The sequence below is a fragment of the Wolffia australiana genome, chromosome 10 (genome assembly GCF_029677425.1).
Source record: "Wolffia australiana isolate 7733 chromosome 10, ASM2967742v1".
In the NCBI taxonomy this organism is placed as follows: domain Eukaryota; kingdom Viridiplantae; phylum Streptophyta; class Magnoliopsida; order Alismatales; family Araceae; genus Wolffia; species Wolffia australiana.
This window is the reverse complement of record NC_135844.1, coordinates 271,623-296,834: the sequence shown is the minus strand read 5'-3', so window position 1 is coordinate 296,834 and position 25,212 is coordinate 271,623. Positions and strand designations below refer to the sequence as shown.

At 44.9% G+C, this 25,212-nt stretch overlaps 4 protein-coding genes and 1 long non-coding RNA gene across 8 annotated transcripts; 3 read left to right on the top strand and 2 right to left on the bottom strand.

Annotated features, from left to right (window-relative positions):
- Positions 1–1,146: 1,146 nt before the first annotated feature.
- On the top strand, positions 1,147–2,307 carry LOC144708949 (uncharacterized). The gene has a single exon (XM_078582409.1). It carries the CDS (start codon positions 1,587–1,589, stop codon positions 2,142–2,144), a length of 558 nt encoding a protein of 185 aa, XP_078438535.1. The 5' UTR covers positions 1,147–1,586; the 3' UTR covers positions 2,145–2,307.
- A 31-nt stretch (positions 2,308–2,338) lies between these two features.
- On the top strand, positions 2,339–3,483 carry LOC144708948 (mitotic checkpoint protein PRCC-carboxy-term protein). The gene is made up of 2 exons (XM_078582408.1): positions 2,339–3,113; positions 3,214–3,483. Exons 1-2 carry the CDS (start codon positions 2,340–2,342, stop codon positions 3,376–3,378), a joined length of 939 nt encoding a protein of 312 aa, XP_078438534.1. The 5' UTR covers position 2,339; the 3' UTR covers positions 3,379–3,483.
- LOC144708951 (uncharacterized) lies at positions 3,443–12,536 on the bottom strand. The gene is made up of 2 exons (XM_078582410.1): positions 12,008–12,536; positions 3,443–3,672 (listed from the first exon to the last, which is right to left on the bottom strand). Exons 1-2 carry the CDS (start codon positions 12,128–12,130, stop codon positions 3,616–3,618), a joined length of 180 nt encoding a protein of 59 aa, XP_078438536.1. The 5' UTR covers positions 12,131–12,536; the 3' UTR covers positions 3,443–3,615.
- Positions 8,649–11,886, bottom strand: LOC144708952 (uncharacterized). Its single transcript, XR_013582906.1, has 3 exons — positions 11,029–11,886; positions 10,863–10,940; positions 8,649–8,704 (listed from the first exon to the last, which is right to left on the bottom strand). It is a non-coding gene; the product is annotated as an uncharacterized LOC144708952 (long non-coding RNA).
- A 138-nt stretch (positions 12,537–12,674) lies between the features above and the next one.
- Positions 12,675–24,558, top strand: LOC144708947 (RING/FYVE/PHD zinc finger superfamily protein). Of its 4 annotated transcripts, XM_078582406.1 has the most exons (8): positions 12,675–12,973; positions 13,190–13,307; positions 14,013–14,707; positions 15,013–15,073; positions 15,154–15,269; positions 23,915–24,005; positions 24,166–24,213; positions 24,330–24,558. In XM_078582406.1, the coding sequence occupies exons 3-8, from the start codon at positions 14,043–14,045 to the stop codon at positions 24,348–24,350; spliced, it is 1,002 nt and encodes a 333-aa protein (XP_078438532.1). In that variant the 5' UTR covers positions 12,675–12,973; positions 13,190–13,307; positions 14,013–14,042; the 3' UTR covers positions 24,351–24,558. The 4 variants fall into 4 exon arrangements, with proteins under 4 accessions (XP_078438532.1, XP_078438530.1, XP_078438531.1 ...); XM_078582404.1 differs by lacking the exon at positions 13,190–13,307 and having other exon boundaries at positions 14,017–14,707; XM_078582405.1 differs by lacking the exon at positions 13,190–13,307.
- The last annotated feature ends 654 nt before the right edge of the window (positions 24,559–25,212 follow it).

Sequence of the window (25,212 nt, the reverse complement as noted above, 5' to 3'; positions counted from 1 at the left end):
GGGGAATATCATCATCTATATTACAAATGTCACCCATATAAACTCAGTCAATACCTTTTTGAGCTCTTAATTTTAACTAGTGGATATTTGAGCTCAATTATTAGGGCGAGGGCTTGAGATCACCAATTCATCGGTCGTCATTGTTCTATCTCAAAGGACATATGAATTACTAGTCCACGATGATGTAGGAAAGGGGGAGCTAAATCAAGATACTTTAAATTAGCACAGATACCAAGAAATGCCTATCCCTTCATCATGGGAAACTAGTGGACGAGTGTAGACAACGTAGTTGAATTTATTGGAGTTTAATGCACCTAACAGTGTCTTTTTGACATCACCTTTGTTTTTCAGTCAACACAAGAAAAAGCCGTTCACCATGTATTAATTTACATCAAATGCACGCTGGAAAATATTTGTAATCTTCTTCATCTCTTTTCCGAGTTGAATTTTCAAGCATACCCCGATGCAGATTGGGTTACTTACTATATTGGAAGTCAAAGAGATATACTGTCACCTTATGTCTGAGTCATTGAGCTCTGGCCCATCGTTTCCAATCATCCATAGCCAGACATCTCTACAAAAGCGCTTCTTTTCATGGAGCAGCCCGTCCACTCAAGTTATGATTCTTGCGTATGTTTTCCTCTCTTCCTCTTGTTTTTTTTATTCCTTTAGTTCTATCAGAGGATGATTTCTGTCCATTCGTGATGGTCGATGTATCTATCGCATCATCCCGGCACTAGATCCCAATCATCCCATTGTTGGTGTGGATTGATACCAGCCCTCTCATCTTACACGGCGAAGCTACAAGATGCGACACGTCTCCTCTCCTTCTCCACACGTCTTCTTCCATCGCTGTCCACCGCCACTGGCATTAACAAGCTGGTCTCCACACCGGAGACCGAGGCAGTGGTGGGTCTCTCTCTATCCATCTGTCTCTCTATTTCTCTATCTATCTGTCTATCTTTCCGACTCTCTATTTCTATCCATCATCTATCTTTATTTGGTCATCTATCATATATCTATCTATCTATCTATCTATCCATCTTTCTGTCCCTCTTTTTCTATCTACACATCCATCCATCTTTCTGTCTCTCTATTTCTATCTACCTATCTATCTCTATCTAGCCATATATCTCTCTACCCATATGTCTGTCTATCTATCTAGACATCTCTATATCTATCCATCTTTCTGTCTCTCTATTTCTGGCTATCAATCCAGCTATCTCTATCTATCTATCCATCCTTGTTCGAACCATCCTCATCCTCGGAGTTGTGACAGAAAAAAAAGAGATTTTTCTTCCATAACGTGAGGTGACGGGCCCCTCCGCGCGCATCTCCCCTCCGCCGGACGCGATGAACTAGCGAGTCCCGCGTGTGTGGACGACATGTCCGCCACGACCGCCAAGAGCCCGACTCCCAATTTCTCTCTCTCTTTCTCTCTCTGGGATAATCAATAATCCTCCTCCGACGCCAACGAAGAGTCTCCTCCGAGTGCATTCATTCACCCTCCCCCTTCTCTATATATATAAGCCTCCCTCGCGCCGCGGAGGTCGCCGTCGCAGCTTCTTCTGTTTCCTTGTCTCTGCATGGGCGCCACGCCTTGCGAGTTGTGCGGCGCGCCGGCCGCGCTGCGGTGCGAGCCCGACGCGGCCTTCTTGTGCTGGACCTGCGACGCGCGCGTCCACGGCGCTAACTTCCTCGTGGCGCGCCACGCCCGCCGGCCCATCTGCACCCACTGCGGCGGCGCCGCCGAGGCCGCCGCCGTCTCCGGCCCCAAGCTCAGCCCCGCGCGCTTCGTCTGCGCCCCGTGCAGCGGCGCCGCCGCCGCCGCCTCCGACTCCGAGTCGTCGACGCGCCGGGGGTCCAATACGGGCTCCAGCGGGTGCGAATCCAGCGGCGGGCCGGCGCGGAAGGCGGCGCTGGAGGCCTGCCGCGGCCGGCTCGGGATGCGGAGGGCGTCGCGCCGCCGCGCCGTGGCGGCGGCGGCGGCGGTCTGGCTCGCCGCCGGCGGGGAGGCAGCGCCGGCGCCGCTTCTACGGCGGCTCGAGGCCTGGTCCGGCGTGCGGGCGCGGGTCATCCTGGCGGCCGCCGCGCGGCTCGCGCGCGCCGCGAGCCGCCGCCAGCGCTGGGCCGAGTGCGCTTGATCTTGCACCCCTTGAACCTCTCTTTCTTCTTCTTCCTTGTACATGGGAAAACGCGACCACGTGGCCGCGGGAGAACCGCGCGATCCGTGTTTGTAACAGTAATTCGATGATGGGCTGATTTAGTTTAGACCGAATAACTACAAATTCGAGACCTTTTCTTGCTTCTTCGTTCTTCGTCCTTCTGCGGGAATCGGGATGGAGTCGCTGGTGGCGACGTATGGCTCGTCGGACGAAGAAGAAGCGACGGGGAATGGAAGGGGGGAGGAGAGGAGGAGTTTCCCGCCGCCGAGGCCGCCTAAATCGTTTTCCCTTCCGCCCCCAAAAATCTCTTCTTCTTCCTTGATCTTCTCTTCCTTGCCTCCGGCCAAGTCCTCTTCTTCTTCGACTTCTTCGTTTTTTTCGTCTCTCCCGGCGCCCAAATCCCTGCCGCGGAAACCCTTGGCCCCAAAATCAACCGAGAATGAAGAAGACGGAGACGAGAACGAGGCGAAACGCAGGAAGAAAACCCTTGATTTCTCGTCGAAGCCGCTGTCCTCCATCATTCCGGCGCCCAAGAACACCCTCTGCCTCGCTCCCTCCTCCTCTGGGTCCATGCGGAGGTCCGTTCTCGAGAAGGTCCCCCCGCCGAGCGAGTCTTACGGGGAAGCGCAGGCGAGTTACGGAGGCCAATGGGCGGAGCCTTACGCCGTGCAATCCGACTCCGCCGGAGTTGCTGTTGACGTCGCTTGGCCTTCCACCGCCGAAAGCTACGACCTTGCCGGCAGTCATGGCGGATTCGAGTGCAAGGATTGGGGGTACGCCGCTTCGTCGGCGGCGGAAGTGGTGGGTTCGATTGCGGAGCTCGGAAGGAGAGGAAAGAACGCGATTCCGTCGGAAATCATCGAGGTGAAGCAGGAAGAACTCGTCAAGAACAGGCCGAGAGAAGACCAGGTCAGGCTCACGGGAATCGCCTTCGGACCCGCTTACCAGGTGAGTACCCATTTGATGGCCATGATGATGAATTTCGACGGTGATGATGATGATGGGTGATGATAAAAAATGATGGTGGATGATGGTGGGTTTGGCGCAGCCTGTGGCGTCGGGGGGGAAGGCGAAACCGTCGAAGCTTCACCGGAGGAAGCACCAAATCGGATCGCTCTACTTCGACATGAAGCAGAAGGAAACGGAGCTCGCGGAGAGAAGGTCCAGAGGCCTCCTCACCAAGAAAGAAACCCAAGCCAAGTACGGCTGGTGATCATCCTCTTTCTTCTTCTTCTTCTTCTCTCTATTTCCTCAACACTCTCAAGAGAAAAAAAAGCTTGAAACAACGAGTGATCAACTCATCTTCTTCATTACTCGAGTCTGCGTTTATCAAAGTGTTGAGAGAGAGATATACATTGAGAACATCATCTTCTAGCTTTTGACCTCCAAGATATGTCGCCATGTTATGCTTCAATCCTATCTTCCCCCACGGCATGAAAGATTTTAAGCTCTATGAAATTCTCTCCGCCGATGCCTCCTCTTCCCGCTCCCTCCTACGCCTTTCTCTCTGTTCATGTTGGAGACAAGAATGACAAATATTAGAAAAATAAGAATCGACAATTTAGCCAAGGAATCCAGGGGATGCAATTTAAGGGTCCTATTCGAGTCAGTAATCCAACTGTTCGATGGAATGCTTCTTCTCACCGTCATCATAATCATTATCATCATTATCATCATTATCACCCGATTTTCAGGGCAGCAGGCTAGGGGTTCAGCGCTGGTGACCCATTAAAACCAATCTGAACGTAGAAAAAATCATGGGACGATCGTTTTGGTTCCACCCTGAACGACAATCATCGCCAAAGGCTATTAAATCTACAACAAATTATATTTGCTGTGAATGACAGGAACTAGTGGTTATCAAAGGAAGAAATTGAGTCGGCGGATTTGAAGGGCATGAAACCTGACGAAATTTGATCAGAGATTGTGCTGATAAGACCTGTTGGCATGAGAAGTCATGGACCCATCAAGTCAAACGAACGTTCATCAGAAATTTTTGGGCCGTGGAAAATAGTTGCCTCTCGTCGGCGAAAACTCGAATTTTGAAATACCAATCATGTAAAATTGTAGTAAAGAGCTCGGAGGAACTTGAAGTACAGTGGGATGTTGCTCTATAGCCTTACTTTCCTTGAATTCGGAATTGGGATTTTTATAAGAACTAAGTTGTTCTTAACGAGGGAGAGAGATAGGAGTGCTCATACTCACTTTTGATTTCTTCTTTGCTGCCCTTCTTAGGGGAGGGATAGATGTATTTAACGATATAAATGCAGGAAAATATAAAAAGACTAAAGCACCCAGATCGGGTAAAAGGCAAAATGCCACTTGTGCACGGAAACAACTAAGCGATCTCTGTAGGTAGGACGGAGATCGCAACAGAATTGAGCAACCAGAAATTTTTAAAAAAGGTGACCACAGCCACAGGAGCGATGCATAATTTTTTTATTGGACAAGTAAAAAATGAAGATTATCTATTCCCACCACAGCCACTTGTTTAAAGGGACTAATATTTTGTCAAAAAATGTAGATTCTGGTGCAGGATTAAGGTTATCTAAGACATACTCCCGAAGGAACTTGGTGGACTCTACGTGACTTTGGGGTCACAGTGTGAATACATGATTTTCAACATCTATTGTTGAAGTTTATGCTCAATGGATTTATTGATGAAGGGGATCCTTCCTTCTGGTCGACTTTTGGAAGATTATCGAAAGAGACAGCGGAGGAGCCTGTTGTCCTGGGAGCAAGGGATAATATCACAGAGAATAATAGAACTTCTCATGTTTTACTTTACTCTTCCTGCCTTCAATAGACATAGAGATCGACATTTTAACACCTCCCATAAAATCCCATCATAAATTAGGGAGTGACATCTTAACAGTCTAAGACGTTGTTTCAACGGGACCATGAAACCCCATTGATTTTCAATATCGATTTTTAGCTGCAGGATGATGGGTCTTTGAATGAGCACTCAGTTTACCGGACCACATTTGAGGTCGTTTTTTTTCCAATATGGACCGAGAAGAATGATATCCATTCTAGGCCAGAAACGGGATAACCATTTCCTGATTTGAATAGCTCTAGATAATACCCATCTTATCAGAAAGTTTTTCCACTTCATTAAGCAGAATAATGAAGGTTGTTCTCACAAAAGTGGCGGATGTTTTGTCCTGGTCTTCTCACCTCAGCTCTATGGAGATGAATGCTGCCACCATTCGCCCCTCTTTGAATCTAGTCACTATTCCAACATAGGAGGCTGATAATATGCTCCTCTCAAACATAAAAAGACTGATTCAAAATGAGCCAGCGGCTCTGCCACATTACTCCTTGTGCCCAGGCATTCTTTTAAATAAAAATAGAATTGTACTTCCTGGAGATTCAGCTCTTATTCCCAACACACTATAAGATTTGCGTGATGGGCAAATTGGAGGTCATTATGGATGATTGGAGAAAAGAAACACATTTCTCAACACGAATTTTGGACTGTTATCAAAAAGCTGATTAGAGATTACATCAAATGCAGTTCAATTGCTAAAGCACAAAGCATCTTCTCTATATATGGCAGGGCTGTTACAGCCTCTGGCCATCCCAAATCTTGTTTGGGAAGATAAATTCATAAATTTTATGGAGAAACTTCCCAAGTTTAGCAGCTTTGACACATTTCTGGTGTCAATTGACAGGCACAGTAAGTATGGCCATTTTATCCCTCTAAAATATCCACTTACTTCCAAGGTTATGACATTTGCTTTAATAGTGGAAATTATTCATCTCTGAGTGTGCCAAGGCTTTTCAACTCAGACCGAGGCATCATTTTTACCATCCTCTTTTGTTGTGAACTCCATCTTCAAGGCACTGGGCTGAGGATGAGTTCTGTGGACCAACCCGAAACTGATGGCCAATGTGAGATGGTAAATAGTTTTCTGGAGAATTATCTGCAATGATTTGTCTCTGATCAACCAAAGAAAATGTAGTCAATGGCTCCATCAGGCAGATCCTAGTTATCATACCTCTTTTCATATGTTAGTGCCTTGATACATACTCATCACAGAAGACCCTGTCATCAGGGCTCAGTCATTGACTGCGCTTTAGGTGGGAAAGAATAACTGATCCTTGAACAATCATAGGGTTATAAACATCCTTGTAAAGTCATTAGAGGGACTTTTGGATGAATGATCATTTGATGGTTTCTTGGCACGAGTGGCTGTATCGACTGTCGTGAGGACAAGAAGTCTTGAACAAGAAGTTCTTGAGGCCTCGTTCATTCCAACTTCTCGTATTCTTCTTCTTCTCTCTTCCGCACTCCTATTTTCCTATTCCTTTCTTGATTTTCATTATGATAAGTACCATTCAAGAAAATATCAAAGAAAGAAGAAGAGAGTGCCTGGTCAACGCACCGTTGACCAGGCGTTGTGACCTCAAGCCTACGTGAAGCCATCCTATAAATAAAGGGGTCGACAGACAGGTATGGAATAGAACATTTTCTTGACACAACTGCCGATCACCACATCGGGGGGGCCAGAGCGGAGGATCAAGCCGACGCCGCCTGGAGGGAGGAGCTCTTCCAGATCTGGAGGAGACGCCCAAGTATCGAGAAGGAGCTCCGCCTGGAGGGAGGAGACGTCTCGGTCGCCTACGTTACTATATCGTGTATACCTTGCAATTTACCATTCTTGGAACACAAGTACTCTTTGGGCATATATTGTTGATTGGAATTTCGAGTTCAGATAGGTTTGGAGTTGAACCTATCAACTGGTATCATAGCAGTGATCCTGCGAAATCACGCCACAAAGAAAGTCTGTCTGATTATTTTTTCCGAGAAGATATTGTGCGATCAGCAGACAAGTTTTCAAGAAAGATCTTATGGAAATAACCGTTTCTTGATTTTTCAAGGACAATATAATCGCATCTTGTTCTTCTGGTGAATCATTATCAATCACATTTTCAGTTGTTTGTCGTTTACCCAAGTTCACATCGAAGAATGCAAGTACAACAGTGACGGAAACACCAATTTTCAAGAAATTGGTTTTCAAGAAACTGATTTTGTAGTAACCGATTTTCAAGAAAGGTCCAAGGGGATCTTAAGAGTTCTCCATCCACATTCATGCTAACAGTTGCACCTTATAGTTGACAGTGTGAGTGCATCTATCATCTGACTCCACTGATTGGCATCATGGAAGAAGCATTCGCACATCCAGACACAGCAAAACTTTTATCTGACATTCTTCAACAATTGAAGGTTATGAATCTACGACTGGAAGGTAGCATTCCAACTGCATCAGTATATAATACACAAACAACTCAGAAGGATTCACAGATTTTATCAAATCAAGATCATCGACTAGATCAGAGATCGAGTTTTCAAAAATTCAATTTACCGTATTTCCGTGGAGAAAACGCAGAAATTTGGTTGAATCGTGTCGAAAAAATTTTCCGGTCGCAATGCTTATCAGATTCCAAGAAGATTTATATCGTGTCATTACACCTAAAAGGTTTTGCATCAGATTGGTTTACATACACGTATGAGCACACCGGATTTGATTCTTGGATAGAATTCAAACAGCAGTTTTATCAAAGGTTTGTATTTTCCTCTAAAGCAATTTATCAACAACTATTCAACTTGCATCAAACAGGATCTGTCAGCGAGTTTCGCTATGAGTTTGAAAAGCTAACTACTTGTTTGCCTCATATACCCGCGGATATTTTGGAGAATGCTTACCTGCAGGGACTCAAAGCAGAAATCAGGGCAGAAGTTCGTAAATATCGTCCATATGGTATCCAGGAAGTCATGGATTATTCTATTGAAGTTGAAGTAAATCGGGAAGTATTTGGCCAAGGCACACCTTCACATCATGGCGGGAACTCACTCAATCATGTCAGATACAGCCAAAAAGGAGAATTGTCAAGCCTAGATCAAGACCCCAGTGAGGCAGTTACGGTAGCCACTTCTTGTGAAAATTTGGCATTTTCTCCATATGAAATGACAGGTAAAAGCAAGGAGAATTTTTCGGAAGGGGCGCTGCCACCCACCCTGCAAGGGGGGGATTTTCCCCTTGCGGTAACCTCGATGAAGAGTGTTGTATCAAGCCCCGCACTAAACAGAGGGGATTGCAGCAGTCAAGATATCACAAGAATAGATATTTCAGAAGAATGTGCCCAAGCTGGAACCATTCATCAAAAGAAAAGTATACAGACTTGTAAGCTAGATTTCTCTCCAGTGTTACATTTGGATATTCCTCAAAAAGAAGATCAAGAAGAACAATTTGAGGTATCATTTCCACTGTTCTTACTAGTTTTTCATACAACTCAATCCGAAATTCCTTGGTCATTAATGAGATGCACTGGTGACACAATCTTCGTAACATAAGTGGAATATATCCATCCAAGTTTTTCATTTATAGGAAAGCATCTTTGGAACATTAGAGTGAGTGAAACTATAAAGGGACGTCCATCAGGAGGGCAGTATGCAAACATCTTATTTACTCAATTGTGGCTTGTTGCTGAATTTATTTGTTGTTGAGAAGGGCACGATGACAGTACATCACCACCTGCAACATTAACCGTAAAGAATATCATGTGCCTGGTTGCTGCTATTTTAAATTACAGGAGGATAATACATACCGAGCATTGCCTAAACAGATTCCGAGATGTAAAGACACTGTATGATGGTGAAGTTGAGAGTATGTTATACTGGTGCTCGATATCTCTTTTCGCTTTATGGAGGAGACTTAGAATGAAAGAATTTATATGGACAACAAACAAGAAATGTTCTTCCATTTAATATACCTCGGGAAAAGCATACAATGACGAAATGATTAAGTCGCAATGTTCAAGGATTATTCCTTTTATTCTCAATGCAGATATTAAAATGCAGTATGGGGGTGAACCAGAAATTGTTGAACCCAACATACTGTCTACACTTGATTCAGCGACTCAGAACATGTTGCAATTTCAAGGGTACATCTTAATTCGGCTGGAGCAAGCTTGGTATCTACCTTTACAAAGCATACATCCATATGCTTATAATGATTTAGTAAAAGAATTGCAACTGGTCATTTCTTATCGCCCGTTTTGTCTGTCCAGAGAACATAGAAATAATTATACGGAGCTTGTCAACTCATGTACATCCAATTCACCTTATGATTCCAGAAGATCTCCATTACCTACAGGCTCTTTGATGTTCTCCACTCCAATGAAATCTGCTACAATTATAACTAAAACTTTTGAAGCAGGCAGGATGTTTCAATCCATCACCAAGTTTCTTTTCATAAAACTGCCTCTAGCAAAATCAGAATATCACATGATCATCTTCAGCACATTTACTCCCGATTACAGTAAGATGGGACTCACAATACTTTCCTATCTCCAAATAATCTCCAATGGGGAATGGGAAATTACTTTTCAGACTCTTTGGCATGAATTCACAAAACTTGTCTCTTGTCAGAGGAGCTTGAGACATAGTTTGAAGTTGCAACATTGGGTACATTACCGGAGGCAAACTCTGACCATATCAGTACATGATGCAGCTTATTACCTAAATGCCATTATTCTTAAAAATTATCTGGAAAATAGAGCATCAGAAGGAAATGAAGAGGGTTTCTCAGTAGAGGGTTACATTGACATTGAGATATATGAGGAAAAGTTTGAAGGCAGACCAACTGGTTCTTCATTGCAAGAAACTCAGGCACAATTCTTTCAGTCCAATACCCACTCATCCTTGTCATTTTTTTCATATATGCAGAATAAAGTCAGAGCAGAACCTATTGAACTCAACTATCCACAGTTGTCAGCATCAGCATCCACTGAATATTCCACAAAGCTACAGAGGGAAAAGATAAGACACTTGATTGATGAAGTTTATTGTAGAAAAGAGAAGCAATGGCGTTACCACTTCAACGACAATCATTCACCAGGATATAAATACCAACGAGAGCTTACTATTTTCCTCTCACAGGAAGATGATACAAAGAAAGACTTGCCAGTGAAGTGGTTAAATCTGCCTCTATGCGAAGCTACATGGGAGGGAGCACAATTACTTCAACGCTATTTTCCTCAATCTAAGCTTGAGGACAAGCTTAAAGTCCATGGAGGGAGTATTGATAAGTACCATTCAAGAAAATATCAAAGAAAGAAGAAGAGAGTGCCTGGTCAACGCACCGTTGACCAGGCGTTGTGACCTCAAGCCTACGTGAAGCCATCCTATAAATAAAGGGGTCGACAGACAGGTATGGAATAGAACATTTTCTTCACACAACTGCCGATCACCACATCGGGGGGGCCAGAGCGGAGGATCAAGCCGACGCTGCCTGGAGGGAGGAGCTCTTCCAGATCTGGAGGAGACACCCGAGTATCGAGAAGGAGCTCCGCCTGGAGGGAGGAGACGTCTCGGTCGCCTACGTTACCATATCGTGTATACCTTGCAATTTACCATTCTTGGAACACAAGTACTCTTTGGGCATATATCGTTGATTGGAATTTCGAGTTCAGATAGGTTCGGAGTTGAACCTATCACATTAGATCTCCATGGGGATCGTAACACACACCGCTTTGAAACTCACTCTGTTGAAAGCAGAACATGGAAGAGACACACTTTCACCAGTAAGACTCGACTGAGGAAAAATCTCCCATGGATGATGTAGATCAACACTTGATGGAGAAGAATCAAATAATGGATCTCATGGAGTTACAACAACTAAAAAATCAAACCTCAGCTAAAGAAGTATCCATTTATGCCAGACGCAACCTCCAATTTCAAGTGGCAGAGTGATAGACCCCTCCCTGGACCTATCAGCGAAGGAAAAATAGTAGGTCCACATCAGTAATGAGGGCGGAAAATGACACTGGACGTTCTTGAATTGTGAGTATATAATACCCCTCGGCGAGCTGTGATGAGGGATTTCAATGAATTTATGTTCTTGGATTCTTGTGCCACATTGAGCTGTTGAAAGATCAAAATTGTTGTATTCAGCGATTCTTGGTCATCCTCATCCTACTCTTCTCGATTCTTTTGCCATCTTCTATCTATCTTGATTCTTGATAGACAACCACTAGTTCTGGCCTATCTCAAGTTAAGGCCCAAGCGGATGAAGTCCTTGGTATAGAAACACAACGATAAACAAGGACCTAAATACTTTGGCCCATATGGCATCCTGAAATTCATTGGAGATGTCAGCTATTGATTAGATCTGCCAGCGTCTGCTGCAATCCATCCAATCCCTCATAAACCTCAATTGAAGCGGCCACTGATCCAGACGAAACCGAGTCAATATCCACCACAGATCTTCATCGAAGGAGGAATATTAGCAGAGTTTTCTGCAAGTCGTTCTGCAAACAGCAAGTCCAACAAGGGAACAGAAGCCCTGATAAAATGGCATGACTTCCCATCCTGTGAAGCAACTTGGGAACACGCCGCCGATTGATCAAAGTGCTAGAAACGGATCTCTTTTTTTTCTTCAATTCACAAGGGTGTAAGTAGACATTGATGTTACTGAGACGTACATGACTGGATAATCAAATTCACAAGGGCGTAAAAAGACATTGAATTTCTTGTTCATCCTCTCTCTTCTTCCACCTTCTTTTCGACCCTCCCTCTCGAATTCAATGGATTATTGATAGATCTCCCGCAGACGTCAATCAATTTCGAAAGGTTTTACCAAAAGGAGATGCCTCAAGAGCTTCACTTTCTCGTGAATATGCCTCCGATTCCACCCAATGTAGAAATTGGAATCAAAAGAATGCTGACAGACGCGGTGCCGACTCATTCTAACGTTTTTCAACTGTTAGCGAAAGTCCAGATCGAGATAGAAGAAAATAAGATTGATTACGAAGAGAAAATGCGTAGAGAAGCTTACCCTTCTCTCCCAGAAAGGATGGAAGCAGACAAAATCATAAACTGGAGTGATCGTCGTCAGCAGAAGAGCGTTCACCCCAGTGAACAGCAGCAGAGCCGTCATGGGCCTGCTCTTGTGCGGCATATCTCCTTGATGCTCGAATCCCCACGATCAAAAATCAACCAAAACTCTCAACCCAAGAAGATATTCGAGAGTCGAGAACCCTAGTTCGTCCCTTCCGGCTCGGCGATGAACTTCTTGCGCTATCGCGGGATAAATCAGTGTCAGGCGAGGCGAGGGGGTGAAATTCCGTGCAAGACCCTCTCCTCATTGCTTTTATGTGATTATCGATCCCTAAAAAAATTCATCTGGACAGTTCGCGCGGGTGCGTTCCCGGAATCAATGAATGGAAGATTGTCAATTCGAGATGGGTTCGGGCAAAGATGATTTCTTGCGGTTGATTCATTCCTGGGCAAAGAAGTAATCAGTCGCGGCGGCCCGTCTTTCGATTCTACGGAAGACCCACGTTTACTTCTTGCTCGCGGGGAGAATGATCGTTAGATTTAGTGCAGTCAGTGTGATCAACAACCGACTCCGTGAAGAACGAGCACAATGTCGGAAGAAATCAATCAAGAAGGCCGGCATTCAATCTGACGGCCGGAGGAGAGCGAGGGGGAATGGTTGATTTTTTTTTCCTTTTGCGTGGTTGTCTAGATCGAATTGTTTGTGGGTGGCCATCAGCCGAAAATTGAAGGTAAATTGAACCGCAGGAAGTCCAAAAAATTATATTTTTTTTTACTTCCCGGGGCCCAATAAAAGGTGGGAAGAAGAGAGTTGTTGTTTCAAGTTGGAGAATCATCCTCTGCTCTCTCTTTCTCTCGCTCTCCCTCTCTCTCTCTCTCACAACCAGATTGATGGAGTCTCCATTGCCTTGTGTCAACACGGAAGAATCTAAAAGAAGAGAGCCGCAAAACTCCAACCTGGAAGGTAAAGAATCGACAAGCCTTGTAGTCACTTCGCTATCTCGGGTTTATGTTCTATGTTTGTTGTTCAAACGCATCACTCAAGTATCGAAGCGGGATGCGAATAAAATAAAGCTTCCAGTGATTAGATTTACGCATTTTTTCGTTGGCAATCATGATTTTTAATAGAGAACCTTACATATTTGCTGTGAATTGAGATGTGTACCCTCTTTTTCGTCAGAAGTTGTGGTGTAGTCCGTGTTTTTGGAACCGCTGCCGTGTGTATGTCGAATGAACGGAGGAAGAGGGCAAAAAAATCTTAGCTGCTGTTTGATGATTTTGTCAATCCGAAACTGACGGTATTGCCTCCAAAATGAAACTCAAAACTAACCTAGTTTTCTCTGGTGGGAGTCTTTCTCGTTTCTGTCACGTTTGAAATGAATCAGGCTACCATTCTCGACTCAACCCGTGACAAGTCTCCCTTCTCTCGATAATGCATCTTTGGCTGTGTTCGTTAAATGTATCATCAATGGCCATTACAAATGGCGAAATATATTAATTGGCTTGAGACAGTGTTTTTTTGAATTTCTTTGGACAGTTTGTGTTGCAGGCGTTCCGATCAGAATAAAGCACAAGCAAATCGTTTTGTTTTGAGTGTTTGAATTGGACGAGCTTTTGTATAATTTCACCCAAAAAGTTGTGGATTAGAGCGAGAAAAGTTGTGTTCAAGTTGTTCAAAGCATGTTTTCTGTTTAAATTAATGATCCGAGCATCGCATAATCTGGTTTGATCTTTGTGAGGGAATCTTACGTTTTTTGTTCATTTTAATTAACCCTAAAGGAATGTCCTATTCCTTGCTCATTCGTTTATGGATCTACTGGTATAGAACACTAAAGGCTGGTTTAGAATCATGTCACAACTTTTTGCAGTTTTACATCAAGTTATTGACATTAGTGCATATGATCTAGTATTCGATTTCATTCTGCAAATTCGGGTTTTTTTTAGGTGGATGCCGTTCGTTTCAAAATTTTAACATATTCGTCCGTATTGTCGAATGCTACTAGCCAGGTTTCCTCCAGTGTAGCGTCTCAAACATGCATACGAATCATGTATACAAGCGAAGAAAAATTCGAAATTCTGTTGCTCTATTGTCGGAAGGGGGGGGCTGTTCTTCTGGCCTCAATTTTGGATGCAGTACTTGGGAAAGATACTCGATCCCTTCACTTTCTTTAGATACATCGACTTCTTCAACACCCCTTCGATGGAAATCTCTCAGCGTTAATCATGAAAATCTCAGAAAATCATCGAGCAATTCTGAGAAACCAACACATAATTCTTCGTCAGAACACAATCGGGGACTTGCTCAAGAGAGTTGCTCTCCAGACGAGATCAAAGTCGAGACTGATGATAGCTCTTGGTTTTTGTGCAAATTATGCGGGCTCAAGGGAAGTCCGGAGAAAATGTTGATTTGTGATCTTTGCGAAGAAGCATGGCATTTAAACTGTTGTAATGAGACAAAAGTTCCATTAGACCAATGGTGCTGTCAGCCTTGTTCAAACAACGGGTTGAGTGCATCGCCAAGTAGTCTTGCAGAAAGGTTTTTTTGGTTGATGAGCGAAAAGAAGAGGAGGAAGATGTTACGCGAGACGCAAGGTCCGATTTTATACATGTTAATGGATGAAGATCTGCACACATCGCGTGTTAGGGTTGGCAAAGATTTCCAAGCAAAGGTTCCGGGATGGGAAGGACCAGCTGTTGAGTATGTTTCTCCTCCACCATCTTTAATTTTCTCCTTGTCTTAAATTTCCTATTTTCTTATTGATTACATTGATTCTCTTGATTCTTCTTGAGTCAAATCTCCGGAATGAGTTATTCATCATTAACAAAGCTAAAGTTTTGTTTCTCTTCAATTTCGAAAAGTTTGTTTCTCATCAGTTTTCTCAGAATGCAAAACGATTAATTTTCCTTCCAATTTATTAGTTGAATAGTCACCGAAAGAAAATAATTTTCTTTCCAGAAGAATTTTATCGCAACGCTTTCTGAAATTTGATTTATTTTGCGTAGAGATGATGAATATTTTTCAAATTCTTTGGAGTTGAGCCCTACGGAGCTAGATAATTTAAAAGTAAGCCATCTTCCTTGATCACTTCTCGCAGAAATAAAACAAACTTCTGTTAAATCGTATTGTTTTCTTTTGATTGTCAGTGCTGGAGTAGATTTTCATGCTCTGGGTCTAGTAGCAATTGGCTTCAATGTCGAGGGAAGATTATGCTTACAGCAGAAGTTGGCAAACGAGGAATTTTATGTGGAAAGTGGCGCAGGTTAGCCAGTTCTGGAATCTGGATCTTATTTAAAGATAACTACTTTGTTAAATTATCTCTATTTTTCAATGTGATGATAAAAGTGTGATCAAGGTTTATCTTATTTCCATATATTTTAGATGATAAAAGCTCAATATGATGCCGAGTGATCTTCAATGCTGGATTGCATTATTTTTTTGAAGAAATGCTGGATTTCATTATTAAATCATTGCTGAGCGAAGGATTCAAGAAACTCCCCTTTCTAGACTTTTCTTCCGATGAATGTAGAACTTCTCTTGTTGAAATATTATTCTCATAATTTTGCTCTGGTTGAGAAACTACTGTGATAGAGTGCTAGGCTTCTATCAGGAACAAAGGGAGATTTAAGGACAAGAGGGAGGGTGATAAGATCCCAGCCTTCCGGGTGAGTGGAAGAGAAGAAGATCCAAGATTTATGCAACACAAAGGGTTCTTTAACACCCATGGATACAAAACGGGGGACGAAAAGAGAACGAGATTTCCAGGGGAACAAGACAGGGGACGCCTTGTCTCGGGGAAGCTCTTCCTCAAGGTGCGGCCGTCGGACGCTCGGTAACCTGGGAGGAGTAAGGGGTCAGGGACTCAGTGGGAAGAGCAGTTAGGTCAAGGAAAGGCAGGACGAGGGAGATGCGAGGAAGGGAGAGAGAGTAAGGAAGAGTATGATACCAGTTCTTCGATGCCTTCTTCCGTCTCCGTCCCTCCCCTTAAGAAGGACGCCCTTTCCTTTACTTCCGCCGTAATGGGCGCTGATGCGAGTTGTGAGCCCTGCGGAGGCCCACGAGACTTTCTTTTGTAGACTTTCAGTGGGGTACTAACAGAGGGAAACAGATTTATTCAACTACAACTCAACTAAAAACAAATGCTTCCATACATAATGTCTTCTTTCCTCCTACTGGAATCCAACATGTTCAAAATACAAATTGGCCAACATGTTCAAAATACACTTGAGCTTTGTATCAATACTTCCCCCTCTACCAGATACTTCCCCTCAAGCTGGTTTGTCGGCCACATAGGCTTCCTCAATTCCAAAATCTTCTTTGACCTGCTGCTCATCTTCTGGGCACATGAGTTCTACATGAAATAATGCTTGACTTTCTGGAATCACTACTCTGGTTCAAGGCCCAAAAAGCTCAAAATATCACCTGTTTTGAAGCTCTTTAGTGGATCTCTATGAGGAGGTGGGGAGTGTGAAACAGCGGTGCATGATCATGTGGTGGGTGGATCTGGAGGGGTAGAGTTTGTTATCCAACAAACTCCAGTGACAATCCTTATCTTGCTGCTGCACCTTGGTTGTGATGGGTTCCCAGCCGGGATCGTATCGAAGACCGGTGAACCCGGGCGGAGTGGACGTCCCGAAGGGTCAAGAGCGGTTGGAGGGACGACGGAGTGGACGTCGCCGGAGGAGTCGACAGAGTGGGTGTCATCGAGGGAGAGGGGAGAGACTACTAGAAGGAAGACAACTCAATAATCCATGTCCTGCCCTCCAACGAGGAGGGCTACATATTTAAAGGGAAATGCTAAGGAAATGCAAAAAGACAATAATGCACCTAATGTGCTTAGTAGATCGTAACAGGGTGCAAACATTGAGCTGTTGTTGGTCATCCTGCAGCTCAAGGGCATATTCACTGTCAGGTGGTCATTCCTTAGGTGGTTGGAGTTGTCCCATCCTATGCAGATGGTGGTTAGATTTGAGTGTGAGGTTGAGGATGTAGAACATGCCTCAGGCAGCCTCCTGAAATGGCATTGACCATACCAGGTTGCCTATGGGTAAGAGACCTACCCTATGATAAGAACCTGGGGTTTCTTATTGATGAGGTTAGGTATAGAGGACGGTCTGATGGGGATGGAAAGATCATTGGCAGAGAGGGGACGCCAGGATGGATGTTGGCTGGAGGAGAATACTGACAGAATGGACATCACCCAGGAGAGAAAGGACTGAACATAACACAACTTTGATAACTTCTTGTCTGCCCTCTCAGAAGAGGGCTACAGCTATTCAAGCGGAGAAGCACACTAAAACTTTAATGAAAAAGTTCTCCTAGAGGGAAAAATTAGGAAACTACCCCGAGATATGAAGGTGATCATACCACCCTAATACCTGGAATCAGTACATCAGTGCACACAACCGCCCTGGGCAAGAGTCCCGGCAAGATCCTCTCTGGCGTCAGAGTGCATGACAGTGAAGTCCGCTGGGTCATGTGAGCCCAATCATCCTTTCCCTAAGAGTAGGACAGGCCTGAAGGTCAAGATCCCTCAGTAAGGGTTGGGTAGGTGGCATTTGAGCTCCCCCTGGGGAAGACTGTAAAGGGGGGAGGGCCCAGAGCTGTGACAGCCCAGGCAACAGAGTGGTGTGCACCTCCATTGACCATGGTGGCGTTGGTGAAAGTTGCATGGCATCAAGGATGATTGCAAGGCCTGGGGGCTCTGCAGCGGTGGCAACACAGGCCAATGCTGGAGGTAGTCACCAAGAGGTTTGCGTGGTGTGCTCAACAAAAGCCAGGCCATCATGCTCTGCATCTGCCAATTTTTGGCGTGCTGATCATCGAATTTGCCTTCTGAGACTCATGCTGAGGTTGAAATTGCACAAACTTGGACATTTGGCTTCGACCTTTATCTCTGGTAATTTTCCAGCAGGCTCCTTGTTGACATTATTGTCTCCTTTCCTTTTTCTTTTCTTCTTTCTATTATTAGCTCCTTTCTATTATTAGCCCATTAGGAGCCCTTTCTATTATTAGCCCATTAGGGCTCCCTATAAAACCCCTTGTAATCTCTTTGTTTGGGTATCAAGAATTGTTCTTTCTTCTTGTCTTCATGGTATCAGAGCCCTAACCCTAACCCTAATCCGGGTTCCTGGGCTCGACCGTAGCTCCGATCTCTGGCGTTTCTACATTCGCCACGATCTTGAGCTCCTTCTCCTTCCGGTTGGCTACCTGCTCTTGGCGGCGCAGCTTCTTTCCGGCCACATTTCCGGCTTCCCGCACCGCGCTCCCTCCTCGGCTGATCTTCTCTCTCGGCAGCGTATGCTTCCCTCTCGACCGCGCGCTCTCCTCTCGGTCGCGGCCGCGCTCCCTCCTCGACTCTTCAGCCGCGCACGCAGCCAATAGCCGCGGGCATTCCTGCAGCCGTGTGCTCCTCGTGCGACACTTCATTCTGTGATCAAGATGACGGAGCCTGTATCGGTTTCCGGTGTGACGCCAGCATCGACGCCAGCATCGACGCCACCCAGTGTGGGTCAAACGTCAAATGCCGGAGGCACCTCTTGAGTCGGGAATTGGTCGGCTTCACCTGGACCGTTTCTCTGCCTCGGATGCCTCCAGATGGGATGTTCACCGGCTTTAACCTTCTTCAGTGGCAGCAATATGTCCAGATTACTCTCAAGGGCGACTGATGCGTCATTTACTTGAAGAAGGGCCTTCCAAGACAGACTCCAAGTACTATGACTGGCTAGGCGTTGAAGGGTGGTCCATCGATGGCTTTTGGATAGTATTTCACCGAGTATCAAGGGTGAATTTCTGTCTCTTGAGTCTGCCCGGGCCGTGTGGGAAGCGGCCCTTGACAGCCACTCCAAGAAAAAGAATATTGCCACACTGTATGAGCTAGTGCACCGGGCCGCCAATCTGCGTCAAGGAGACAGGGCGATCATGGAGTACAGCACAGAACTCATTTCTCTGTGGAATGAGATTGATTACTACATGCCTCCGGACCCTCACTCGGTGGATCGCAAGTACACTCTTCAACTTCGGGTTTTTCAGTTCCTTATAGGACTTAACCCGGAATATGAAGCGATGCGGGCTCAGCTTATACACCGGGAGAAAGAGCTTTCCTTCAAGGATGCGCTTCGCAGCGCGAGAATTGAAGTATCTCGCTTTCAGCAGTCCCAGACCCCGGCTTCTGCACTTGTAGCACATTCGTCTTCCTCCACGCGCCCCTCGGTGACGACCACATCGACTGGAGCAGGAGCTTCGTCTCGTGGTCCATCTACTCGGACTGAGGAATCCTCCAAGGTGATCCTTCCTTTTCTGCAATTACTGCAAAAGCGGGGTCACTCCAAGGAGGCGTGCTTTAAGCTTCAGCGGAGCGAACACAACAGAGCAATCTCGCTACGGTTGCACCTTCTGTCAACCAAGTACCGATGCCTGGTCAAGTGCCTCTGTCCTATGGTCTTCTTCCAAGTGGAGCGTCTTCGGCGAGTGCTTCTCTTCCCGGCTTTACACCTGAAGAAGTGGAACGTCTTCGGCGATTGCTTGACCCTCCAGTCGTGGGCTCGTGCTCTCTAGCTAACGCGGGTATGTCCACCATTCCTTCTCCTCCTTCATCATCTCCGTCGTCATCATCATCCACTTGGCTTCTTGACTCTGGTGCCACTGCCCACATGACACCCAATCCTAGAGCTTTTGTGACCTATGAACCCGTTTCCGGCTCCTCCAAAGTTAAAACAGCTTCCGGTGATCTTCTCACTGTGGCTGGGATTGGTCGTGTGTCTCTCTCTCCTTCGATGAACCTCACTAAAGTCCTTCATGTTCCACGGCTTGCTCATCATCTTCTTTCTTTATCCCGCCTTGTTCGTGATCTGAACCAAGATCTTACATTCACTCCTAATACCTGTTTTTATCGTGATAAGGTGTCGGGGAGGACGATTTCCATTGCTGAGGAGCATGAGGGTCTCTATCTTGTTCGATCTCCCTTGTCTCCCCTCGCTGTTGCTGCCGCTGCAGTTCCCCTTTCGGTGCCTCATGAGCATTTGTGGCTTCTCCATCGACGCCTCGGCCATCCATCCTTTGCTACTCTTTATCGTTTATTTCCAAAACTTTTCCAAGGCCACTCTGTGGACCGCTTTGTTTGTGATGCTTGTCGAATTGCTAAACATTATCGTACTATGTATCCTATTTCTTCTTCCCATTTGGCGACTCCTTTTGCTCGTTCACACCGGCGTGTGGGGACCCTCCTGTTCATAGCACGTCCGGTGCTCGGTGGTTATGTATATTCATTGATGGCGCTACTCGTTTCACGTGGGCCTATCTCTTGAAAAATAAATCAGAGATCTCCTTGTTATTCCTCAGTTCTACTCTCTCATTCAAACTCAATTCTGCACTTCTATTAAATCGCTTCCGCCCGACAATGCCGAGACTATGTCAATTCCACGTTAAGTACTTTCTTCCAAGAAAAGGCATCATCCATGAAACCACATGTCCTTACACCCCAGCAAAATGGAGTTGCAGAACGAAAATTTCGTAACATTTTTGAAATGGCTCGAGCCTCTTATTTCACATGCATGTGCCAAAGTATTTTGGGCTGAAGTGCCATTCATCTTCTCAACCGTCTTCCGTCTCGTGCTTAACTACTCTACTCCCATTGATTGTCTCCAGCATTCCTTCCCCAACATTTCTCTCTGAACCAATCTTACCCCTCGTGTCTTTGGGTGCGTTTGCTTTGCTCCTAACCACCATCTTGGTCGTGACAAGCTTGATCCTCGGGCCATCCAATGTGTCTTAAGTCGGCTATGCTTCTACCCAAAAGGGTTATCGATGTTATCATCCACCCTCTCGTCGATTTATTGTCACCAAGGATGCTACCTTTGACGAATTCACTCCGTATTACCCTCTTCTTCTCCACCTTCTCCTTCTTTACCACCTCAATCAGATCCTTGAATTTCTTATTCTTCCTAACTCATCTCCCTCGTCACCTGTCCCAAGTCCTTCCTTGCCTGTTCCTCTCGAAGAGCCTCCATCTGATATTCCCATGAACACCTTGTCCTCTGATCCTCTGCCTGCACCAATCCCAAATCCACCTGTCCTTACTAAAGATCCATCCTCTGCTTCATCGAACCCTCCTGCAGAGTCCCCATCGGATCCCTCTATCCCCCTATGTTGTGTCCTTTTACCTATACGCCGTTGCCGACAGAAAACGCTATGGTATCACTCTTGCTTCGCAAGCCTCGTGTTCCTCCTACCCCTGAAGTTCCCTCATCCTCCTCATCCACTCCTCTTGAAAATCCTTCATTAGCACTTGTGTCTTGCCCTCATCCTTCTCCATTGTATCCATTAGCCGCATCCATCTCATCTCATCGTCTTTCCCCATCCTACCACGCTCTTCTCACCTCCCTTGACACTATCTCCCTTCCAAAGACGGTGGACGTAGCCCTCTCTCTTCCTCATTGGCGTCGGGCAATGGAGGAGCTACAAGCACTTGCCCTAAATGACACATGGGATCTGGTTCCACTACCGCCGGGCAAGCACTTGGTTGGCAATCGTTGGGTTTATGCTGTAAAGCACAATTCCGACGGCTCTATTGAAAGGCACAAGGCACGTGTTGTGGCGCAAGGGTTCACCCAACAGTATGGCATTGATTATCAGGAAAGCGTTTGCCTGTGGCCAAGATGAACACTGTCCGGATTCTCTTGGCTCTTGCCGCCGATCGGGGCTGGATATTGCAGCAATATGATGTCAAGAATACTTTTCTTCATGGTGATTTGACTGAGGAGATCTATATGGCCTTACCTCCTGGATATGCCTCCTTAGTGCCGTCTACTCCGAGTTCAGTTGTTTGTCGCCTGAAGAAAGCGTTGTACGGTTTGAAGCAATCTCCTCGTGCTTGGTTTGGCCGTTTCACCATGGCCATGAAGAACCGGGGATACCGTCAGTGTAATGGAGATCACACGCTTTTCTACCGTCATTCCATGTCCGGGGGAGTGGCTATTCTTCTCGTGTACGTGGATGACATTATCATCACGCGTGATGATACGGAGTCCATTACTCAGCTGGCTATGTATCTGTCATCGGACTTTGCCATACGTCATCTTGGCCCATTATGAAATTTTCTTGGTATTGAGGTGGCTTATTCTTCGAGTGGGATTTTCATCTGTCAGCGGAAATATACAGTGGATCTTCTTTGCGAGCTGGGAAAGGAAGACTCCAAGCCTATTTCGACACCGATTGATGTGAGTCATCAACTTGGTGCGGATGAGAATGAAGATCCGGCTGAGCCCGGACAATATCGAAGACTTGTGGGCAAACTGCTCTATCTCACCCACACCCGTCCCGACATTGCATATACAGTGGGTGTTCTAAGTCAGTTTATGCATAACCCTCGAATGAGTCATCTTCATGCTGCCCATCGCCTCCTCCGTTTCTTGAAGGGCACCATTGGCCGTGGATTAATGTTTCATCGTCACAGTGGTCTGCGTCTAGAAGTCTACACTGATGCCGATTATGCAGGATCTGTGGTTGATCGTCGGTCGACCTCTGGGTACTGCACCTTCTTGGGAGGCAATCTTATTACTTGGAGGAGTAAGAAACAGAAAGTGGTCTCTCGATCAAGTGCTGAAGCGGAGTTCCGTGCCCTTGCGCATGGTCTTTGTGAAGCACTTTGGATTACCCAACTGCTTCGTGAACTAAGGTGTCCGGTTTCTTCCCCTGTTCAGCTGTTCTGTGACAACAAATCGGCTATCAGCATTGCTCATGATCCCGTCCAGCATGATCGTACAAAACACATTGAGATCGATCGACATTTCATTAAAGAGAAGCTTGAGTCGGGAAATTTCTGCACGCCATATGTTCCGTCAGCTGAACAGCTTGCAGACATCTTCATCAAAGGGCTTCATGCCCCTCGGTTTGAGGAGCTCTGTTCCAAGCTGGGTGTGGAAAACATCCACGCTCTAGCTTGAGGGGGAGTGTTGACATTATTGTCTCCTTTCCTTTTTCTTTTCTTCTTTCTATTATTAGCTCCTTTCTATTATTAGCCCATTAAGGGCCCTTTCTATTATTAGCCCATTAGGGCTCCCTATAAAACCCCTTGTAATCTCTTTGTTTGGGTATCAAGAATTGTTCTTTCTTCTTGTCTTCACTCCTCATTACATCCCAGTCAATGGTAGAGGCCCGCCTTATCAGTTGCAATGGCAGTGAGAGGGAGCGAAACAAAAAATAATTATGGTACTCCTAATGCCTTACATTTAGGGTCATTGATTCCTTTTATTCAAACCAAGAAATGGAAACTCCATTTCCCACCTAGAGTGGGGTTGTATCAGGATCTTGCTCCACCATGGAAGATGAGGATGGAAGAAGGATTCTATTTATCAAAATGTTGAAGAATTAAAATAGGGTACAAGAAAAAGGGAGATGTGAATCAGGATCAATAACAGATAATTCTTGATTCCCCCTCAGGCCGAATCGGCTTCCTCAACTTGGTGAAACCCCTTTCCATCTCCATTCCTGCTTATTTATAGAAATCTGTCTTATACTTTCCATCGCCTCAGATCCAACCAATTTATCACTGAATTATTGGTTCTTTTATCTACTCTGGTAGACCAGAAAAGAGGTCCTTTCATTCTGTTTGGAAAATACTTCAAATGGACTTATTTCATTTGCGTTGATTACCACTTTATCGCTTAACGTATTCTACCAAGACAGCACGCATGCCATACAATATTGAGGTAGGACATTGGCAATCACTCCAACATGTTTATAATCCCGAGGGCAAAATTATTTTATTTCCTAATTATTTGCCATGCATCTCAAGGTCGTTGATGCCATTAAAAGAAACTTTTGTTCCCCAAAAGATTTATTCCCTGGTTTGCATTTGGGAGTCAATCATGTTCCTGGCTGAATTTTTAAATATACTAATAATTGCAGAGCTCCAGCCTCAATGACGCCAACAGAGGACTGGGACTGTTCATGTGCTGTATTGTGGGATCCTGCACGTGCTGATTGCGCTGTTCCTCAGGTGCACTTTGAATGGCACTTAATATACATTTGAATTTCGGATCAAAATTCATTTTTGCGCAAAGTATGCTTGGATGCAGTGTTGAATTGTGGCTCCTGTGTTGGTTTTTCCATATTTCTTCTTTTGATGGGCCATACTCATGGTGTTTTATAAACCACAGGAATTGGAAACAAGTGAAGTTCTGAGACAGCTGAAATGCCCTAAGCCGGTACCTTTTCATCTGTAGCTGCTTGAAACATATGAAGAATATATAGGGCCTATAGTTCCCAAGTGATAACTTTCCTCATTTCTTTTTTTTTCTCAATGATGTAACTATATGAACAGATAAATCAACTGCGGCAATGAAGATTGTGGAGCTTTTTCCACTACCGCAAGTGGTGATACCTTGGTAAACCAAGAGGAACATTCTTTTTTTCTTTTTTCATCCTGTCTTCTTTGAGGAAGCAGGAATAGTTTATTTTTTTCCAAGTGATAATTTTCCCACTTGAGAGGATTCTTCTGATCCCAGAATTTTTGTGTGTCCATCCTGTTGATTTTTCTGGATGATTGCATCTTCTTTCTGTCCTGTAGATTGTGTCATGAGTTCTTTGTTACAATCCCCATGTAGATCTAACAAAAAAAAGAAATATGATGAGGGAGAGAGATAAGAGAATAGGAGGCATGAAAAAGCTAAGAGAGAAAGAGAGAGAGCGACAGGTAAACGAACCCCCAAGAACTTACTAAGCCAGAGTCCTTGCTCTCACGACAGCCGGATACAGCTACTAATGCCAAGAAACAACAAAATGATCATTCACCAAAAGGTGTCTTATGTCCTTACAAGGGAGTATTTATAACCCTTGGATCCTCAAAAATCAGTTATTTTCCCACCTAAAGCTCAGTCAATTTGAACCAAGACTGGTTGTCCTCATCAGGACTCCAACATTCTTGCAGTCTCTTTACTATTTATAAATGGGTCATCACAGTTGTCGATATCACATTTTCTGCTATTATCCTAAAGACACCGATGAAAAAAAATACACAACTCCAGTCGACACATACATGCACACATATATCAAGATGGACAATCTGCAGTAAGAAATAAAAACATTATCATTTCAGAATGAAACGAGTGTCACTGAAAACATCAAGTAAACAAAGAAACGAGACAATGACAATTCAGCGAGTTAATAAAAATGTTTTTTTTAGTTATGGATGAACATTGAACAAG

Bases quoted from the DNA above. Each gene is read 5' to 3' on its own strand.
- LOC144708949 (XM_078582409.1), top strand. From the start codon at position 1,587: ATGGGCGCCACGCCTTGCGAGTTGTGCGGCGCGCCGGCCGCGCTGCGG.
- LOC144708948 (XM_078582408.1), top strand. From the start codon at position 2,340: ATGGAGTCGCTGGTGGCGACGTATGGCTCGTCGGACGAAGAAGAAGCG. The intron at 3,114-3,213 runs GTGAGTACCCAT...GGTTTGGCGCAG, and splicing joins CCTTCGGACCCGCTTACCAG to CCTGTGGCGTCGGGGGGGAA.
- LOC144708951 (XM_078582410.1), bottom strand. From the start codon at position 12,130: ATGCCGCACAAGAGCAGGCCCATGACGGCTCTGCTGCTGTTCACTGGG. The intron at 3,673-12,007 runs GTAAGCTTCTCT...CAACATGAACAG, and splicing joins ATCCTTTCTGGGAGAGAAGG to AGAGAAAGGCGTAGGAGGGA.
- LOC144708947 (XM_078582404.1), top strand. From the start codon at position 12,901: ATGGAGTCTCCATTGCCTTGTGTCAACACGGAAGAATCTAAAAGAAGA. The intron at 12,974-14,016 runs GTAAAGAATCGA...GCTACTAGCCAG, and splicing joins GCAAAACTCCAACCTGGAAG to GTTTCCTCCAGTGTAGCGTC. The intron at 24,006-24,165 runs GTGCACTTTGAA...TATAAACCACAG, and splicing joins CTGATTGCGCTGTTCCTCAG to GAATTGGAAACAAGTGAAGT.